We start from the raw sequence: 18503 nt of genomic DNA on the forward strand, positions 1-18503 counted from the left end.
ACTGAGAAACTGTCATAGCCAGAAGGAGTCTAAGGAGACGTGACAACTAAATGTAACGTGGTATCCAGGTTAGAATCCCAGAACAGAAAAAAGGACACTAGGTAAAAACTAAGGAATCTGAATGAAGTGTGGATTTTAGTTAATAATGTATCAATATTGGCTTCTTAATTGTAACAAATATAACATACTAACTTGAGATGTTACTAATAGGTGAAACCAGTTGAGGAGTATAAGGAAACTATAGTAGCTTCATAATTTTTCTGTAAACCTGAAAAATAGCTTATTTGTTAAAAAAAAAAAAGTGGGCCTGGCAGAGGGTGGATGGGGGACTGATGGCTGGATACTGGAAGGACGGACAGATGGAAAGCACAATGGCTGATGGAAGGATGGACAGACGTTGGGACGGCTGATGGATGGATAATGGGTAGTGTGGCTCTGGGAAGGAGGGCAGTCCAACGCTGAGGGCACTAAAGACAAGAACGGGGGTGAGGCCCTGGGACTGAGCAACACGGCAGGCACGAGCCCTCTTGATGGGGAGGAGAGACAAGCAAGACAGCAGTGGGCTGAGAGGGGAGCAGAAAGTGACAAAATGAGGACAAAGAGTATACACAACCCTCTGTCAAATCTGGTCAAAGGGAGGAGGAGAAAGGAGGGAGCGTTTTGTGTGTATGTGTGTTCTGGTCCTTTACTGAGGTGTAATTCACGTACCATGAAATGCACAGATCTCAAGTGCACAGCCTTATGTCTCCTGAAATGAAGGAAAGGCTGAAGACGCAGAAGAAAGTCCATCCCTGAGCAGGAGGAAGGGATGGGCTCCTGAGAGAAGGTAAAGGATGATCCCATCTTCCTTCTAACTTTGCTTCTGTCCTGTGGATGGTGGCACCATCCTCACCGGAGATGATCTTTCCACCCAAAAAGATAGAGACGCCTTAATTTCTAAAATCATTATCACTACTTCTTCTGAAAATGTAAAGAATCTAATATGAACAAACTTGTTAGCTTCTTTTTTCCCTTAATTGTTTGCAATGAGAAATAAAAACTGCTTGGCTACCTCAAAAAGAAGAGAAAGCAAAACACCCCGGAAGCTGCTCTTGCCATTGCAAAGCCCTGTGGCAGGAGACAGCTCACATCATTGCAGCAGAGGGGGGCCCTTTTCTTACTGGGGACAAACTGGGTAATCACACCCATCTATTTTAAAACACAACTTTAGATTTCTTCTCTTATAAAAGGAATACACGTCATTGTACAAAACAGATCAATAAAATAAAAACTACTCATAATGACACTAAAACAACATCATTAATGTTCATTATGTATCTTTGCAGTTTTACTTCTAGGCACATATAAAAGATACCCCATGAAAAAGATTTTTATCCAGAATGCATGTTACCTGTTATTACTTAACTCAAATGTGATACGGCTGATGTTCCAAGAAGGTAATTCTCTTGAAGCAATTCAAGCCGATTTTTCATTCTGAGGTACTGACTAGATTATTCTATATTCATAAAACCTGGTGTGTGACCAAAATTTTCAATCAAGGCCTAAACACCACCAAAAAAAAAAAAAATCCAAAATGAAAAAACACCAAAAGCCTCTGCTCTCTTTTTGGTCAAAGGATGTACCTTTAATTTGAAAATACATACGTATGAACAAGGCAGAATTAATAACGGCAAAAAGATCATAGTTGTTGCTCATGGTGCTTTCATAAATATCCTGGGCTTTTCTTGGGATGATTTTTAACATTATTAATCCTGAAAACACTCCTGAGAGGGTTGTATCACTTAAAAGGGGAAATTAGAGGCGGCTAAGGATGACAACTCATAAGCACTCTGTGGATGAAGGCGGGTGGGGGGAGCCTGCCTGACTCAACTGGGCAGACCCAACCCACTCCTGCCCCAGGGAGGAGTGAGGGTCTGTCTTATAACGCAAGGTGCAAAGGATAAAGAGCCCGTGGTTACAGCCAATAGGGATCTCTGAAATGAGACAATCTATTTCATATCACCAGTAAGAACCTATCTAGGAACTTTTCAGTTTGTTTTGATTTTGTAAAGTGGGGCCAGAGGGAGAAAGAGGGGAGGCTGAATTGCTTGAGAGGAAGGCGAGGTTCTGGCCCACACCCACCCTGTGTGCTCAGACCGCACAGCCTTGCACCTGGAGGCGGGTGGGTCAGGGTCTTAGTCATAACGGCCCGCTTGAGAGTTTGAATTTCACTTTACTAAAGGCTTTCTATTTTCTCTGTGTCGCATTCTTTGCCCTCCTTTACAGTTTTAAATTGTTCTGTGCAAGTCAGTTTATAGTAAGGTGTCCATGATAAATTAACTAGGTCCTCCTTTTCTTCTTCTTTAGAGCAATGAGTTAACTCAACTTGGGGATCTTCCACTTATTGAATGCAGCCCACTCTCCCTCTCCAAAGTCTAACAGGGGACTGTTCCAGAGATCTAAGACATGACTGGCAGGTAAATGCTTTTAAAGTCTCAGGCTAGTTTAGGTGATGGTCTGTCTGTTTACCTAGATACTTCCGGTGTAAGATTACTAAATGTTGAACCATCTGGAGTTTGACGAAGAAATGGAACATTTTCGCTTAACAAAAGGCACTTGTCTACCAGAGAAAGCACACGTTATTTTTTCAGTTGTAATGTTTTAGGGTGTTTTCATTCTAGCAAGCATAATCATGTTTCAGCACCAAATCAATGACTCATTTTCTTTTGACTTGTCAGAGTGCTGCCACACCCTGTCACACACAGGAGAAAAACCGGTTGACTAATTAGAATTGTTCTGGAGAGGATTAGCTCACGAGAACCAAGCAGAAAAGCCATCCTTCCCCATCTGAAAACTCAACACCTACTTGGTTTGAAACAGATTTGATTCAATTAATATCTGCAGAAACGAATGAAGCAGGTAAGTCAGCTGTACGACTGATGTAGAAAATATAAAAGATATTAACAGGTGACCGACCACAGCAACTCTGACAAAAACATCCTGTAGCAGAAGCAAAAGAAATGGTTAAGGGTTTTTCACATTTTATTTAGATGAAGTATTATTTCTTTACTTGTACCATGTCAATGATACCATCTGGTACTTTCAAACATGTAGGATAAGATACCCACTCTGTATGCTCCTACTTATTCAAAGTGAGTTTCTAACTTTTAACCTCAAAATTCCATCTAAGTGGATAGATGGAGAGTAAGGACTCCAATGCTAACTGCTTGTGCAAATCAAAGAAATAAGTAGCACACTCACTGTGATATATACACTTGAGAACTAATGGATTTGAATTTTTTTTCAGAAATAGATGAATTCTCATGTAAGAAATAATGGGAAAAAATTATGGAATCGTTCATCTAAGATGAAGCATATTTGAAAATGCATCAAATAATTAAGCAGAAAAGCCTTGCCCATTGTTTGGACCAAAGATGCTAGAATAAACGGAAATGATCCAGGGGAGGAAGGTGAAACTGACATCCACTGTGTCTAAGTCAGAGTCTTCTCCTCTCACTGGCAATTTAAACTCGGGCATCTGAGTCTCGGTTTCCTCCATGTAAAACTGAGATAACTACTTACATCACAGAGCTTCTGTGTAGATTGAATGGAATTATCTGACGGTAGTCTATGGATTCTATCATCCTACAAAATAAACATATGTTATGCTTAATAAACGTAATATATTTTGCTTTCTGCTTCCAACCAGAACAGTCCACGAAAAATCTCAGTTTCTTTTTTCTATCCTGTCATGTTAGTTCTAAAACTAACTATGAAATGACATTCTGTGAATAAATTCCTCAGGGAAAATTAATTTGTTTAATCCAAACTTATTCAGCCTCTTATTTAGGCTAATTTGTACCCTTCGTGTTTTTAAAATTTTATTTCCTAAAGCTGCTGTGACACCCTCTCAGATGCCCATTTTACGTCTCAACACAAACCTGCCTCAAGTTAAAATAAATACCAGGATTAGTTAATTATGAGCTGCCAAAATAAGGGACACATAATAATAGGAAAGGTCCCCCAACAAACAATATTATAAATTATATGCCTTAAATGTTTAAGTCAAATATGCCAGCTCTTCTTAAAGGTTAACCCAATTAAATGCAAAAAAAAAAGAAAAAGAAAAAAAAAAGAAGAAGCAGATAGGGTAGCTATGAATATCTGTCAAATTTCAAATTTAACTTGGAAGCCAATAGTGGGGAGGAAGCGCTGGAGGGGGAAAGAGGATTTAAAAAAAAGTTTACCAGAGGGGAAGGGGGTGGGGGGAGGGCAAAAGGGGTAAAGGGGCACATGCGTATGGTGACAGATAAAAACTAGACCATTGGGGGCTGGCCCCGTGGCCGAGTGGTTAAGTTCGCGCGCCCTGCTGCATGTGGCCCAGTGTTTCGTTGGTTCAAATCCTGAGCGCAGACATGGCACTGCTCATCAGACCACACTGAGGCAGCGTCCCACATACCACAACTAGAAGGACCCACAACAAAGAATATACAACTATGTACCGGGGGGCTTTGGGGAGAAAAAGGAAAAAATAAATAAATTAAATCTTTAAAAAAAAAAAAAGTAGCTGGACATTATAAGAAAATTAATTACCTGGGAAGAACATATTTAAAAAAAAAAAAGAAAATAGACCATTGGTGGTGAGCACGATGCAGTCTATACAGAAACTGAAATATAATAATGCACACCTGAAATTTACACAATGTTATAAGCCAATAGGACCTCAAAAAAATTAAATAATTTTTTTTAAAGTCTTCTCAGTCTGATCTTTATGTTCCCACCAAATCACATAGCATAAGAGGTCACGCCAAGGGGAGGATGGATACACTGCCACTTTAGCTACAGTAAATTAGCTATGCAAATCCGATGACCCTTCGGTGAACTGGTCTAATTCTAGTCTCAGGTCTGCACTGAGAGGGAAAGACTCTTCTATTACTGATTTCAATGTCACCCTCTCTTGAAGACTCTCACTTTCTTCAGCTGCATCGTAGAAGCTCTAAAGGCTGGAGCTTGAAAGCCTGACACTTCCCTCATTTTTTTCAGATGAAGAAAGAAACCCCGAAAACAAAAGTCTCTGTCTCTCGTGAATATGACCTGCCAAGGTCACCGAGCAGGTTAAGCAGCAGCCCAGCTGGAACAGAGTTTCTGGGGCCAGGGCCCTCCCCACAACATCATGCTGGCAACAAGTGACAGGTTTTGGTTTCGTAGATTTCACAGATGCCAACAAGGTCCCACTGCCCCCAAATCATACAGCCTGCCCTGGTTTATTAACTCCCCAAGTGCGGCTGTCGAGAGATTATTTTCTTTTCCTTAGGACCTTACTTGCTTTTAAAAGGAAAGATCACTGGAGTGTTGTTAGCCATTTACTTTATAATGTCAATGAAGGTGTCAGACCCTCTCCTGGAATAGGCTGAGTAAAGGAAGAGCTCCACGACCCTCCAAGGTGAGTAAACGTGTGGAATTCACTAATACAGCTGTGACCAGGGGCAGCATCTGCCTCCAGGGCTTTCAATCCTCTGGCCGCCTCCATTCTCCTCCTAGAATGGAAGGGCTCCCTTCGCTTCTCCACATTTTCTCCTACACAGTTTAAAAGGATGAAGACTTCTTGTTCCCCTTTCCGCATCTATGAAAATACCTACTGGATGAATGAATGAATATTCCAGCCCTCCACAGTTCCTTCTACACTTTGTCCTAAGGGTTCTTTCAAAAAGGAAAGACCCTTCTTGGATCATTTTTCCCTCAACCACCAAGTGATGCTCTACAGACAAATCTACACGCTGGTCTCTTCTTTTTCTAAGCTTTTATGCAGGGGAACAGATTTCCAGAATGCCAGCTCTGACTAAGTGCTTGTGTGAATTTACTGGCCCAAATTTTTGAGCAGAGGCAGGAATCCTGGCTTTCATTCCTTGTTCTTTCAAGACTTGTGTGAGCCTGTTGCTTGAAATCTTAACTGCTGATAGAAAAGCACTCGCCACTTCACAGCACAGCCTGCATTTCTGCTCCCCAAGAAATGAACAATTACTGTGCAAATAAAATAGGATGCGTGTACATACTGAAAAATTAAAATTACAGAGAAGAATGGCAGTCACCTCTGATGACGTCCTCTGAAGACTTCATCACTAGCACGTCTGTGTTTTATTCCATATCAACTTCCTTTAATTCCCAGGTTCAAAGGACTACAGAGACAGAATTCATAGCCAAGAAAAAGAACCAAAACTTCAAGTCACCGATGAAAGAGCAGGTTTTTTGTTTTTACTGGGAAAGACTCGCCCTGAGCTAACATCTGTTGCCAACCTTCCTTTCTCTCTGTTTTTTTAATTTCCTCCCCAAAGGCCCAATGCATAGCTGTACATTCTAGTTGTAAGTCCTTCTAGTTCTATGTGAGCCACCACCACAGCATGGCTACTGACAGACGGGTGGTGTGGTTCTATGCCTGGGAACCGAACCTGGGCCCCCAAGCAGAGCGTGCCAAACTTTAACCACTAGGCCACTGGGGCTGGCTCAGGAGCAGGTTTTTAAGAGAGGCAGAGCCAAATAGCATTAACACCATTAATCTGGGGTAGGTGTTTCTGAATGCACAGTACCAAAAGATGCTGCCAACTGCCCTTGAGCGCCAGGCTGTCTCACTCACTCCATAGCCAGGTACGGGACACCTGAGCACAGCCAGGTGTGTGAGAGGCATGGGGCTGCAAGGATCACAACACTCAGTCCTCAAGAAGCTGCAGTGAGTGTAGGAGGCAGGATTACAGAAAGGGTGCCGCCGAGAAGGGGGGTAGCATAAGCCGGCAAGGACCTGTCAGCCCGCCAGCCTGCGAGGAGACACATCAGAGAGGCTTCCTGGAGAAGATACCATGAGCAGAGCCTGAAAAACAGGTAAGAGGTAGACAGGGAGGGAGAGATCATTCTGGCCAGTGAGAATGGGTTCCTGCCTGCCCCGAATTAGGATCTTAGTTGATAACTGAAGAAGCAGGGGTGGGGGACAGTGGCAAGAGATGAGACTGGAGAGGCAGGCAGGGCAAGCCCCTGTGCCTTGTTGCAGGCTGACATGCTCCCATTTCATCCTGAAGCCTGTGGGAAGGACAGGATCCGGTCTGGATTTTAGAATCGCTCTGGCAGCATGCAGGTGGCCTTGAAGCACTGTGGTGAGGAGAGCTGGAGGGACGGGCTCCAAGGAGGAGGCCCCAGCCCAGGAACCAGAGACAGGGGTCCTCTCCTGACCCTGCCACTTGAGAGTGCTGTGGCCTCTGACCAGCGCGTGTTGCTCAAGCTTTCCAGACCTCGCTGTCTTCCCCTACCTTGCAGAGTTAATTAATCCCTGCGAGGATTAAACGAGACCTCATGAAGGACAGGGTATGCCGTAAGAATTTAATAAATGTCGCTGCTGGGAGCAATGATAGCGTCATGGCTACCTGACTTTGAAAGAGTCAGCATGACCTTGGACAAGGACAAAGAACACCTTCTCTGATCTCAGTTTCTTCCTCTATAACATGAAGAAATGAAGATAATACCACCCAGGAGGGCTGAGTGTAGGAGATAAAATGCGTCAGTCCCCCGGCCCTCACCCGAGAGCTGTGTTAGTGGCAGAGGTCGTAGTAACACAGCAGCAATGGTAGAGGCTGGGAGCCATGACAGGAGCACAGGTACCAGGAGTGGGAGTAATTCGAGGGAAACGAGACTAAAAGCTCTGTTGCTACAATGCAGGTGGGAAATGATAAGGTGTGGGACTAAAGCAGAGGTGGTGAGAAGTCAAGGACTAGGATTCCGGAGCTGTAGGGAGCAAGCATCAATGAGACTTCATGACTACTGGGTGTGACCAGCAAGGGAGAGGCAAGAGAAGGACACCAGCATAACCTTCAGTGGGGACATCTGTGGACAGCAGTGCCTGCCATTCCTGGAGGGAACTGAGCAAGGCGAGCAGGTTTGCTGAGGAAGATAAGAAATTCATTTTCAGACCAATTGAATATGAGGTTGCCGTGGGGCATCCAAGTGGTGGTGTCCATTTCAAAACTCTCTGAATATGTTTGATACTCAGAAAACAGATCCGGGCTAAAAATATAGACTGAAGAGTTGTCAGCATATGGACAGCAACTGAAGCCACTCACTCGGATATTCCTATCACCCAGACGGAGCGTGCAGGAGTGATAAAAACAAAGACAGAGCAGGAGCCCAAAGGCAGACCCTGTGCAACATCAGCATTGAAGAGGTGGGCATAGAAAGAAAATCCAGAAAGGAGGCTGGCAGGGTAGAGAACAGGGTGAGAACTCAGAGAAAGGACTCCCTCAGAAGCTAAAGGCTTCCAAAGGAAATGATGGAGGGTACCTAATGATGCAGAAGGCCAAGTACAATAAAGACCCGGCAAACCCAAAGGACTGAGAGACAAGGTCATCAGGGGAGCCGTGGTGGAGCCAACATCACACTGTGGTGGACAAACAGCATGTGTCACAGATTGAGAAAGTTCTGTAAAAATAGATTGTAAGGCAAGGAGAAAGAGCAGCAACCAGAGGGGATACAGGATTGCGAAAGGGAAGCGTTTTTGTGGTGGGGGATTGTTGTCAACAGAAGAGAAAGACTTCAACTGGTGTATGTTGAAAATGCAGCCAAGACCGGAGGGAAATTAAGGGAAGAAGTGCCTGGGAGGTGATTTGAAAAAGAGGAGGCTGCGAGGACACGGGCTGAGGGGAAAAGGGGGATGACAGAAAAGGTGCCTTAAAAAGACGGGGGAAGGTTTGAAACAGCCAAGTGCAGGAAACAAGAGATGAGAGAGTGAACTACGAAATGAAATCATGCACACAGTGCACACGCCACGTGGACAACCCAACAATTCCGATTTCATTCTTCCCTCCATCGAGAAAGAGATGCCCCTGGGGGAGAGCTGGGAGGTAGGCAAGTTCCACCACATGGAGCCAGGTTGTTTCAAAAGTGGGAGAAAAACAGAAGACACGGGAAGCAAACACGTGTCAGAGGGAGTAGAGGCAGAAATGGTGTGTCAGCGGGCACGAAGGAAAAAAAGAGAGGACAGGAGACTCAGGGAAGATGAAATCTTCTAAAGCAGCCTCTTACTCTAAGCTTAAAAGTCGATTAGCTGCCACTACTATCTTCAAATTCCTGTTGGGAGCAAATAAGTCAATGAAGGTAAATGTGTTCTTCAACAGGGCTGAAATAATACTGTAATGATGCAAGAGTACGATACGAGTTATTGTAGCAAAACTATGGATCAATTTTTTCCCTAGACCTGACTATAATAGAGAAACACCACCAACTAATTCCTTCTGAAACATTGATAACTTTTCAGAGGTTTTCTGAAGATCGACCCATTTTCATTCATTCAAACAAACGCTCACTGGTTGAAGGCCTGTGCTCTGCCAGGACACGCACAAAGAAAATTAAGACAGTCTTGCGTTCAAATTGTTGAAGTCCAGCTTTTCTACACATACATGAAAATCCACAGGAATGTCCAGAATACAGAAGGCACTAAGAAAAAGGGGAATGATACACAGAGTATTTGCCCATGTTCAAGTTCAAACACACACCAACATCTCTGACTCCAAAGTACCCACACATCCTTCTCTAAATTCTATCACCAAATAGATGTGAATACCTTGCTTTCTTCCCCCTCCTGTCCTCTCCCCACATCACAGAGAATAACCAATGGTTACTGGCTGGTTGTGGTTCAAATGACAACGCTGACCCATACCTGCTACTACCAGCTACCACATTCCGTGTCTTACCCATTCGGTCCTCATAACAACCCTGTAAAGAAGCCAGGAGGATGCCCTTAAACAGAAGGAGAAAGTGAGGCTCAGAGAGGCTAAGGAAATTGCCTAATCTCCAATGACTGCTAAATGCTGGGCCGCCATCTGACTTCAAATTCATCCGGCTTCACAGTTTTTACTCTTTAACCACTGTCCCCACACCAAATTTCCCTAACCCTTGTTCCAAAGGGAAATGCATTACGTACAGTTTTCTTTCTTTGGCAATTTAGAATTCTTTTATTCATAGTCTTTTGACTCGTTTAATTTATCCCTTAATATGTTACAGGTTGAATTTATGGAGATTTAAAAAAATAAAGAGCAGTTTTGTTTAAAAGTCTGTTCATTCTCAAATACCTAAACAAATGGGGATTCACCGAATAATCCATAAACTGAGTTCTAAGCAGTAGTTTCTACCTTCCGGGAGAGGTCCTCACAAAGTAGGGTCATTTGATGCTATAGAGTGGGAGTCTGTATACAAAGCAAGGACCTGAAATTAAAACAAGAGCCCTGATCCAGGGACAAGAACAAGCCCACTGGGGCTGGCATCCCCCACATGCAGTATCGGTCAACTCAGAAGTTACAACAGCCACATCCAGGGAGTAGGCAGCATGTGGGAGTTCACAGAAGATGCCAGGCTCCGTCCCTCATGGAGAAGCAGTACAGTGCAGTGGCAAAGTGCGTCTGACCTCCTGGACACAGCCCTGCTCTGCCACATCCCAGCTGAGGGCCCTGGGGCAACTTCTTGACTTCTCTGTACCTCAGTTTCCACATCCACAAAACGGGACTATCAGATGTTATTACTAAGATTATATGAACCGTAACTGATGCATAGAAAGCGCTCAATAAATGTCAGCTAATACTATTACATATACTTAGGATTTTCACTTTTTGGAGCAGTATATTTTTTATTGAGGTACAGTTGACCTACAACATTATAATAGTTTCAGGTGTACCACATAATTTTTTGATATCTGTATATATTGCAAAATGACCACCACAATATGTCTAATTAACATCCATCACCATACATAGTTACTGATGTTTTTTTCTTGTAATGAGAACTTTTAAGATTTACTCTCTAAGCAACTTTCAAATACGCAATATAGTATTATTAACTGTAGCTGCCATGCCGTACATTACATTTGCTTGACTTATTTATCTTATAACTGGAGTTTGTATCTTTTGACCCCCTTCACCCATTTCACCCACCCCAAGCCCCCACCGCAGGCAACCACCAACCTGTTCTCTGTATCTGTGAGCCTAGGCTTTTTTCATACTGTATTTGTCTTTCTCTCTCTGCCTTATTTCAGGGAGAGTATTTTTTAAATTGCAGGCCATAATCCAAAATGTGTTATGAAATCAACTTAAAGGCTCACAACCAGCAATTTTGGAACATGAAATAGGACAGAATACTGTACTGAAACTTTAATAAAGTCGTATTTTATATTACCTTTGTAATTTTTTCTTTAGCATACAGAGTAACATGAAGCGGTGCTCTTGAATCTCTGTTTTCAAACATCCGTGTGTTTGTGTAGGTATCAAGCAGCAATCTCAAGGGTATTTCTCTGTAGGGTCACCATCAAAAACTTTTTAACAGCACTGATTTACAGAATGAGGGTGGTAGGGAGTCAGGGAAAACGAACAGGTATAATACGCCAGAAGCCACTTTTTAAAATGCAGACAGCAGCAGCAAAGGGAGAGGCCGTCTCAATGGACATTCAGGATAAGCTGGAAATAGTCTCAGTGCACAAGGCTGTTTACGGCCAGGCTGCTATGGGTGTTTCAACAACCTGAGGTTAACAACAGGCTTTTCTTTCCAAAGCAAATCTAATTGCAAAACTGGAAGTACAGATGTTATCTTGATGCTGGGAACGATGGTAAAAATTGATATGACTTATCCAGGAAGTCATCTTGCAATACTTGTCAAAGTAGACACTACGCCAGATTTCAAATGCTCTCAAAAACTGTCAGGGTTTGGAAGACATATGAAAATGTCTTAACAGAAATCCTTCAATCTGGATGTAGATGGAACTAACAGCTCCATTATAACCCAATTCCTAGCTGAAAATTTAACTACCTGTACAAGAAGATGAATGGAAAATAACTATAAACACAACTAATCATGTTAGAAGCTATAACAACATTGATCTGTGCATCCAAAGGCTGCATGATGTGGTGTTTAACGATATCACTCTTAGACGGGGTAAGAGGAACCACAGTCCTGGGTCCCACTCCTGCCACACCCATCTTCCTGCAGAGTCAGTCCAGAGTTCCCCAGACAAACTGGACCTACGAATCCAGAATAGGTGCCCTTCTGTCTGGTTTTAGGCTACACACCAGGTCCCCAGAATTCCCTGATCAAATATAAGCCACTTCCAGAGCATGAACAGGCTCTTCCCAGATCTGTCCTCCCACTGGTCTGAGCCAGAGGCATGATTGAGGGGTGGCAGAGGGTGTGGACAGAGGCTGGACATGCAGGCGGATACAACGCCCGTCTCCAGGTGGGGCTGAACCGCAAGTGGGGAACAAAACGAAGCAGACCCCGGGCGGGGGAAGATTCTCCCAGGTGCATTCCAGCTCTGAGCTCTGGGAAGTCTGAGAATGCAAGATTCAAACCTTCCGGGCCATTATGAAGACATCGCTGTCAAGGTAGGTGGGTAGAATCAATTCTATAGAAATGCACGTTAGCTAAATTCATTATTTTTAAATATTTCGACACATGCTACAAGGGCCTCCATCTGTTCTCTTGCATGAGACCCTGCAAAGCTACAGGCAGGCCTGGTGAACTGGACTCACAGCCACACTGCCCGGGTCCTCACCCCTCCCCTCGTCCCTGCCATTTACAAGCTATGTGAACCTGGGAAAGCTTCTTAATCTCTCTGGGTCTCAGTTTCCTCATCTGTAAAATCCTCTTCATAGGGCTGTTGTAGAGACAAATCAATTCTTGCTACACTGTTTCTCGAACAGCACCTGGTGCACAGTAAGTACTCCCCAGGTGCTGTCTCTCTATCATTCTCCATACAAAACTGATGGATCTCGGCAAACTTCTAGACAAGACCACAGCCAGGAAGTTATTCTGTGTACTTCTTCCCACTCCTTTCCAATTGTAAATATCATGCTCTATGCCACTCCAAAAGATCACCATTTTCTATTCCGAAAAGGACAGGTCATCCAAGTGCTGATACAAGGTCATCTGAAATTAAATATGTTGCTCATCTTCTCCCCCAACTTGCCAGATAGCTCAGGCCTCCAGCCAGTTTGAAGTTGGGCAAGTCAGCTTCCTGTGTCAATGTCATGCAATAAACATTTGAAAACATTGCCAATTTTAAGTGTAAAAAGGACATTTCCTTCACCTTTACATTCATGAGATTCAGAACTATAAGCCAGGGTGGGTCCTTCTTGATTTACAAACCAGAGGCTAAAAGACTTGAAGCTATCAGCAAGAAAGGCTACCAGACCAGAGGACTCAAGCTAAAAATAGAGCGCTACCAGTGGAGAAATACATGGAAGAAGACAATCCTTTATATGGCTACTTATTAGTCCACATGCTTTGTATCATTACATGAAGATGTACGATCAGCCTAGTAATTACAAATTGCCTTCTCAATGATTTATATTCCTTCAACCTAAAATGACAGGACAAACAACTGGAAGAGAAATACTCGCCACATTTTAATGACATGCGGGCAGCCTACGGCATCTTGTATCATCACAAAATCTCTCTTTCAAATCTCAGAGCTATCCACTAGAAAGTCTAAAATGAGAGAAGTACAAGGGAAAGATTCAAAGTCACGTTTGCCCTTTAAAAGATGTCCCTAACCTACATGGTCACTACAGAGAACATTCAATCCTCCATTTTTCCCCCCAATTGTTGTGAAGAATTTTTAAAAGATGTGATTTGCCAACTTGCTAAAGGGCTGGAACTCTTTCTAGTTGCTCAAGCTACCTCTAATTACCCTCCCATAAAAGGAGCATTCCTAAAGCATTGTTAATTTCAACAATAGCTTTTCTATTAACTCAAACCTCCAAATCCAAAACGGATTATAAAGGTCAGTATGAAATAAACGAAAATTAATTGGATTCTACAGAGGCAAGACTGAACACATCCATCCATCCAACAAGGATCCCATCTAAATCAAACATATTGTTTATTTAAAGAGTCTCACCAACTTCCTATAAAAAAAAAAATCCCATGAACACTTCCTATTTTGGCCAGTTTTTATTTATGCAATTAAAATGGCTTTTTATAAGGGCTGGAGAAACAATATAGTTTTACAAGGCCATTAGTCATATAGTCAAGCTTCATTATATCATAATCATTCATCAGTGGTCCCTAATGAGAAGGCTGCGATAAGAATGTTAAGGAAAATATGTATTCACAACAGGTCATAAAATGTGTGAAATGCAGAATACCCCAAGCCAGTGAGTTGATCTGGCCTTCATTTTTGCTGAAGAGCGCAACAGTTGTACCACACAACCTTGCTTCAACTTAGAAGCCATATTCTTAATTATTAATCCCCTTCATTCCTCCACTGTTTCCAAATTCCACTCAGTTAAGAGAAATATAGTACTTCCTTTAGAATTAGTGATTAAAGGCTCTGTTGGCTTCCATCATTTTTCTAGCATATATTTCTTACACCTTATTCTAAATATTTTTCCTTACACCAAATGTACACACGTCAGTGAGACTTCAGTATCACCTTAGCCCCTGAACTGTGTGTGGGAAGTCACAATGTCCTGGCAGAGGGGTAGCTGGCGGGTTCCGGGCCCCCCACGCACCACCCGTAGGGCCACCTTCCTTCCACTCTGGCACCCTTCGAGGTCGTCCAAGGCTCTCACTCTGTGCCCGTCAAAGGCGGTAACTGAGCCTGGGCAGGAAACAAGAAAGCTGCTTCAACAAAGCCCAACGTGCGCGGCGTTGGTAAACGCAAGGATGAATTATGGGGACCCGCGTCTGGGCTGGTTGGGAAAGGGAAAGCGTTCATTCCACGATATTGATGTAGAATTTCAGCAACCGAGGGCGCCTCTGAGATCCCCAGAACCTCTCCTCTCCTTTAAGCAGCTTTCAAGTCCCTTCCCTTGCTCCCTCTCCACAAAAATCGGGGCTGCCAGGACCCCAGCAGAGTGCTGTTCTCCTTGGGTTAGGCGTGAGCTGGGTGAGCCCCTCCGGGCTCCGCTGGGTGTAGCAGCAGCTGGAGCCTAAAAGCGCCCGGGGCTCCGAGAAAAGCAACGCGCTTGGAAAGACCCAACCCTCCTCCGGGCCACCAAGGGGGCCCGCAGCTCTGCGGGCACCCAGCCGCTGAACCCAGGCAGAAGCGTCCCAATCTCTGCACCCTGGCGCCAGAGGGCACCCTGGAGAGAGAAAGCGCCGCATCTCGCTCCCAGCGCTGGGTCCCCAAGAGTCAGGGAGGCGCGCACCCGGGAGCTGGTGCCCTGGAGAATTCCTGCGTGAGCTCAGAGCCGCGGACGAGGCCCCTGACCCTCCCGCCCCGCGCCCAGGTACCTCGCAGCCGTACAGCTGACCCAGCTGCTCCACGATCCATTCCTCCAGCACAAGCCGCTTCCGAAGCTCTTTGCGATCGTATTTCACTGTCACTTTTCCCTGCTGGTGGCGCCGCTGCTGCTGCTGCTGCGGCGGCGGCTGAACCTGCCCGTCAGCGGCCGCCGTGGCCACGGGCGACGAGTCCTCCCGGGAGGAGCCTGAGCCGCTGCTCGAGCCCGGGCTGCCGCCGGCGCCGCCCCGGGGGCTCTGGAAGAAAACCCGCGCGCCGCCGCCGCTGGCCCCGCCGGCCGCCTCGTTGCTGCCTGTCGCCACCGACATGTCCCCGCGCTCCCGGAGCCCGATGCGGCCAGGAGGAGGGGCGGGCGGAGCGCGCCCGGCGCCGCTACCACCTCGGGCCGGGCAGCGGCATTCGAGGGGCTCGCCGGCACCTGCACCGCGCGCCGCCCGGCTCGTGGGGAGGTCGGGAGGAGCCGCGGCGACACCGAGGAGGGCGGGCCGGGGAGGGCGGGGAGGCGGGAGGGGCGGGGACCGCAGCCTTAAAGACGCAGCCGAGGACCCTCTCGCTCCAGCCGGGGAGGCGGATCTGGCGCCTGGCAGGCAGAGGGGCCCGGGCGTGGGAGTTGCGCGCAGAGGCAGGAATGTGTGCGCGCGTAAACACGAGCGGTCGCCTGTGTGCAGGGGCCAGAGAGGACTGGCGTGGGTCTGGTGCCAGAGATGGTCCTCTGAGCCGGGGACCGTGTCCTCTCCTCCTGGAGACAGGGAATCGCGCTTCCTCCCGGGGTCCCGAAGCGCACGAAACCCGCTGCCTCCCGTGGCCCCGGCTCGGCGACGCCGGGGACAGGGGACCGCCAGGCGCCAGGAAGGGGACGAGGAGGGACTGAGCCGCAGGTTCCTCGCGGTTTTCCTCGCCCTACCGACTCCTCGGTTGGCGGGGAAGTGTCTCCTCCCCTCCCTGCCCCACCCAACTCCTCCAAAAACACACTCCTATTCACGCCACTTCCTCTCTCGGATTGTGAGAGAAATTGACGAGGCGATGTTTCTGCAATCAGCAATCACCGCGCCTAAGAGATTCTGTTCAGACCAGTTTTTCTCTCCTTACAACGTGTCTGTTTATTGATAGGCAGAGCACTAAGCTATGTTTATATCGAAAGGACAGAAGACTATCAAGCCTTCACACCGCTCGGCTAAAGGGATGGGGACACCCAGGCAGCAAGCATTTCTCTGAAAGAGTCGGTGCCAGTTTACTGGTCCTTCATTTATTTATTTTTTTTTTAAGATTTTATTTTTTCCTTTTTCTCCTCAAAGCCCCTCCGGTACATAGTTGTATATTTTTCATTGTGGATCCTTCTAGTTGTGGTATGTGGGACGCTGTCTCAGCATGGTTTGATGAGCAGTGCCATGTCCGCGCCCAGGATTCGAACCAAGGAAACACTGGGCCACCTGCAGTGGAGCGCGAGAATTTAACCACTCCGCCAGGGGTGCCAGCCCCTGGTCCTACATTTCTAGTGTTGCAATCCCTGTCTAGCCAATTTCTTCTCTCTCTATACCATTTCCAAACAACCTCTTTTTACCGGGAAAGCGACTGCATTGACTAATTCTACTTTAAAAACATCATACAGCCAAGTAGAATTGCAAATGAATGCGCTTATTATAAGATTTAGGGCAAAAAGATGGTGAAGGCAGCTCTAAACAGAAAACTGCATCTGGATGTGTATAAAATTATAGGGAGACACTAATATATTTCTGTTGTACATAATATATTTCTGTGTAGGCAACTGAAAGAAACCACAAAGATGCTCAAACACAGTAAGTAGCTTTTATGAACTTTTTTTAGAAGCTGGTAAGAGTTACTGGCAGCTACTCAAAGAAGTTTGTCAGAGATAAAGTAGATAATCAAGTCAATTTCCTCTGAAGACTTTCTATGGCAGAGAGGATTCTAGACTGACAGCTGCGAAGACACGGAAAATAAGTGAAGTAGCCAGTAGCATTCTCCTGGCTCTTTTAGCTCTGCAATCAACTGGTGCCCAGCTCTGCTCCACCCAGATTTATGACTGGCTTTGTTCCTTCAATTGTGGTTTTCCAGCAACTGAGAAGGGATTTTCCCAAAATGTTCCATGCCTGAAGCCCGTCATCAGGACAGGGCAGGCCTTGAAGAGGGAAAGGAAAGGATCCAGAAGGGATTGTGCAAAATAGGGTGGCTGATGTGGGCCCTGGACCCCTGTCATAATAAGAAGAGGATCAAGGCTAAAACATCTCTGCCCCATGGAAGAGGCCAGCTGTCCTTAAGATGGTCAGTTTCCCACCAGCCTGTCACAGACGAAGGAGAGAGAACTACCAGGATTGGCCTCTGGAGATTGATGACCATTCTCCACGTCACCTCCAACTACTCCTGCCTTGGGGCATCGTAGATCATTTTAACTCTGAACACACAGCCAAGGAGGTGAGCATCTCAGCAAGATTGCAACCACAGACCCATTTAGAGTCAGTTCAACAGACTGAATCTTTCTCTCTCTCTTTTTTTTTAAAGGTTGGCGCCTGAGCGAAGATCTGTTGCCAACCTTTTCTTTTCTTTCCTTCTTCTTCTTCTCCCCAAAGGCCCCCCAGTACATAGTTGTATATTCTAGTTGTAGGTCCTTCTGGTTGTGCTACGTGGGATGCTGCCTCAGCACTGCCTGATGAGTGGTGCCATGTCCGTGCTCAGGATCTGAACCGGTGAAACCCTGGGCCACCGAAGCAGAGCGCGCAAACTTAACCACTCGGCCACAGGGCCAGCCCCCAAACCCCATCTCTTATCAACAGAGTGATTAAGAAATTGTCTTTCGTAAAATGTACAGTCATGTAGCCAGAGCATGCAGAGAAGAAGAAATCTTGACCTGAAATGACCATGGAACCAGAGATTCTCCTCCCCATGGTGCTACTGAGCCAGGTTCATTTTTGCCTGCCTCCCAGAAAGCCAAACACCGAGACAACGAGATTGCAGCAGAGAGAGGGTTTACTCACAAGGCAGCCATGAAAGGAATCGAGAGCATGAGTCTCAAATTCGCTTCCCCAAAAATAGAGACTCAGGGGTATTTATGGGATAGGGGGCAAGGTGTTCTGAAATGTGGAGAGAGGTGACTGCAGGTGAGGAGAGGTGAGGGAATTGATGGTCTGTGCAAGTGCAGTCAGACTCCATGTTCATAGGACCCATGTTCACAAAATGGTGGCGTGAGCATGATCTGAGGGTGGAGTTTTTAGTCTCTTGACGTGAAAAGGTCGCCTATCGGACA

The 18503-nt window shown here is 45.7% G+C and overlaps 1 protein-coding gene and 1 long non-coding RNA gene across 2 annotated transcripts in view; one reads left to right on the plus strand and one right to left on the minus strand.

The window, feature by feature from the left end:
* PPP1R14C (protein phosphatase 1 regulatory inhibitor subunit 14C) overlaps positions 1–16170 on the minus strand; it is an 87602-nt gene extending 71432 nt beyond the window's left edge. The window contains exon 1 of the mRNA XM_023633172.2: positions 15235–16170. Within this exon, the coding sequence (XP_023488940.1) occupies positions 15235–15552 (318 nt within the window). The 5' untranslated portion in view covers positions 15553–16170. The remainder of the gene's footprint in view (positions 1–15234) is intronic.
* LOC138921658 (uncharacterized) lies at positions 2345–3656 on the plus strand. The gene is made up of 3 exons (XR_011434412.1): positions 2345–2456; positions 2718–2898; positions 3287–3656. It is a non-coding gene; the product is annotated as an uncharacterized lncRNA (long non-coding RNA).
* Positions 16171–18503: the final 2333 nt, after the last annotated feature.

Source organism: Equus caballus, chromosome 31, assembly GCF_041296265.1.
Source record: "Equus caballus isolate H_3958 breed thoroughbred chromosome 31, TB-T2T, whole genome shotgun sequence".
Lineage (NCBI taxonomy): Eukaryota > Metazoa > Chordata > Mammalia > Perissodactyla > Equidae > Equus > Equus caballus.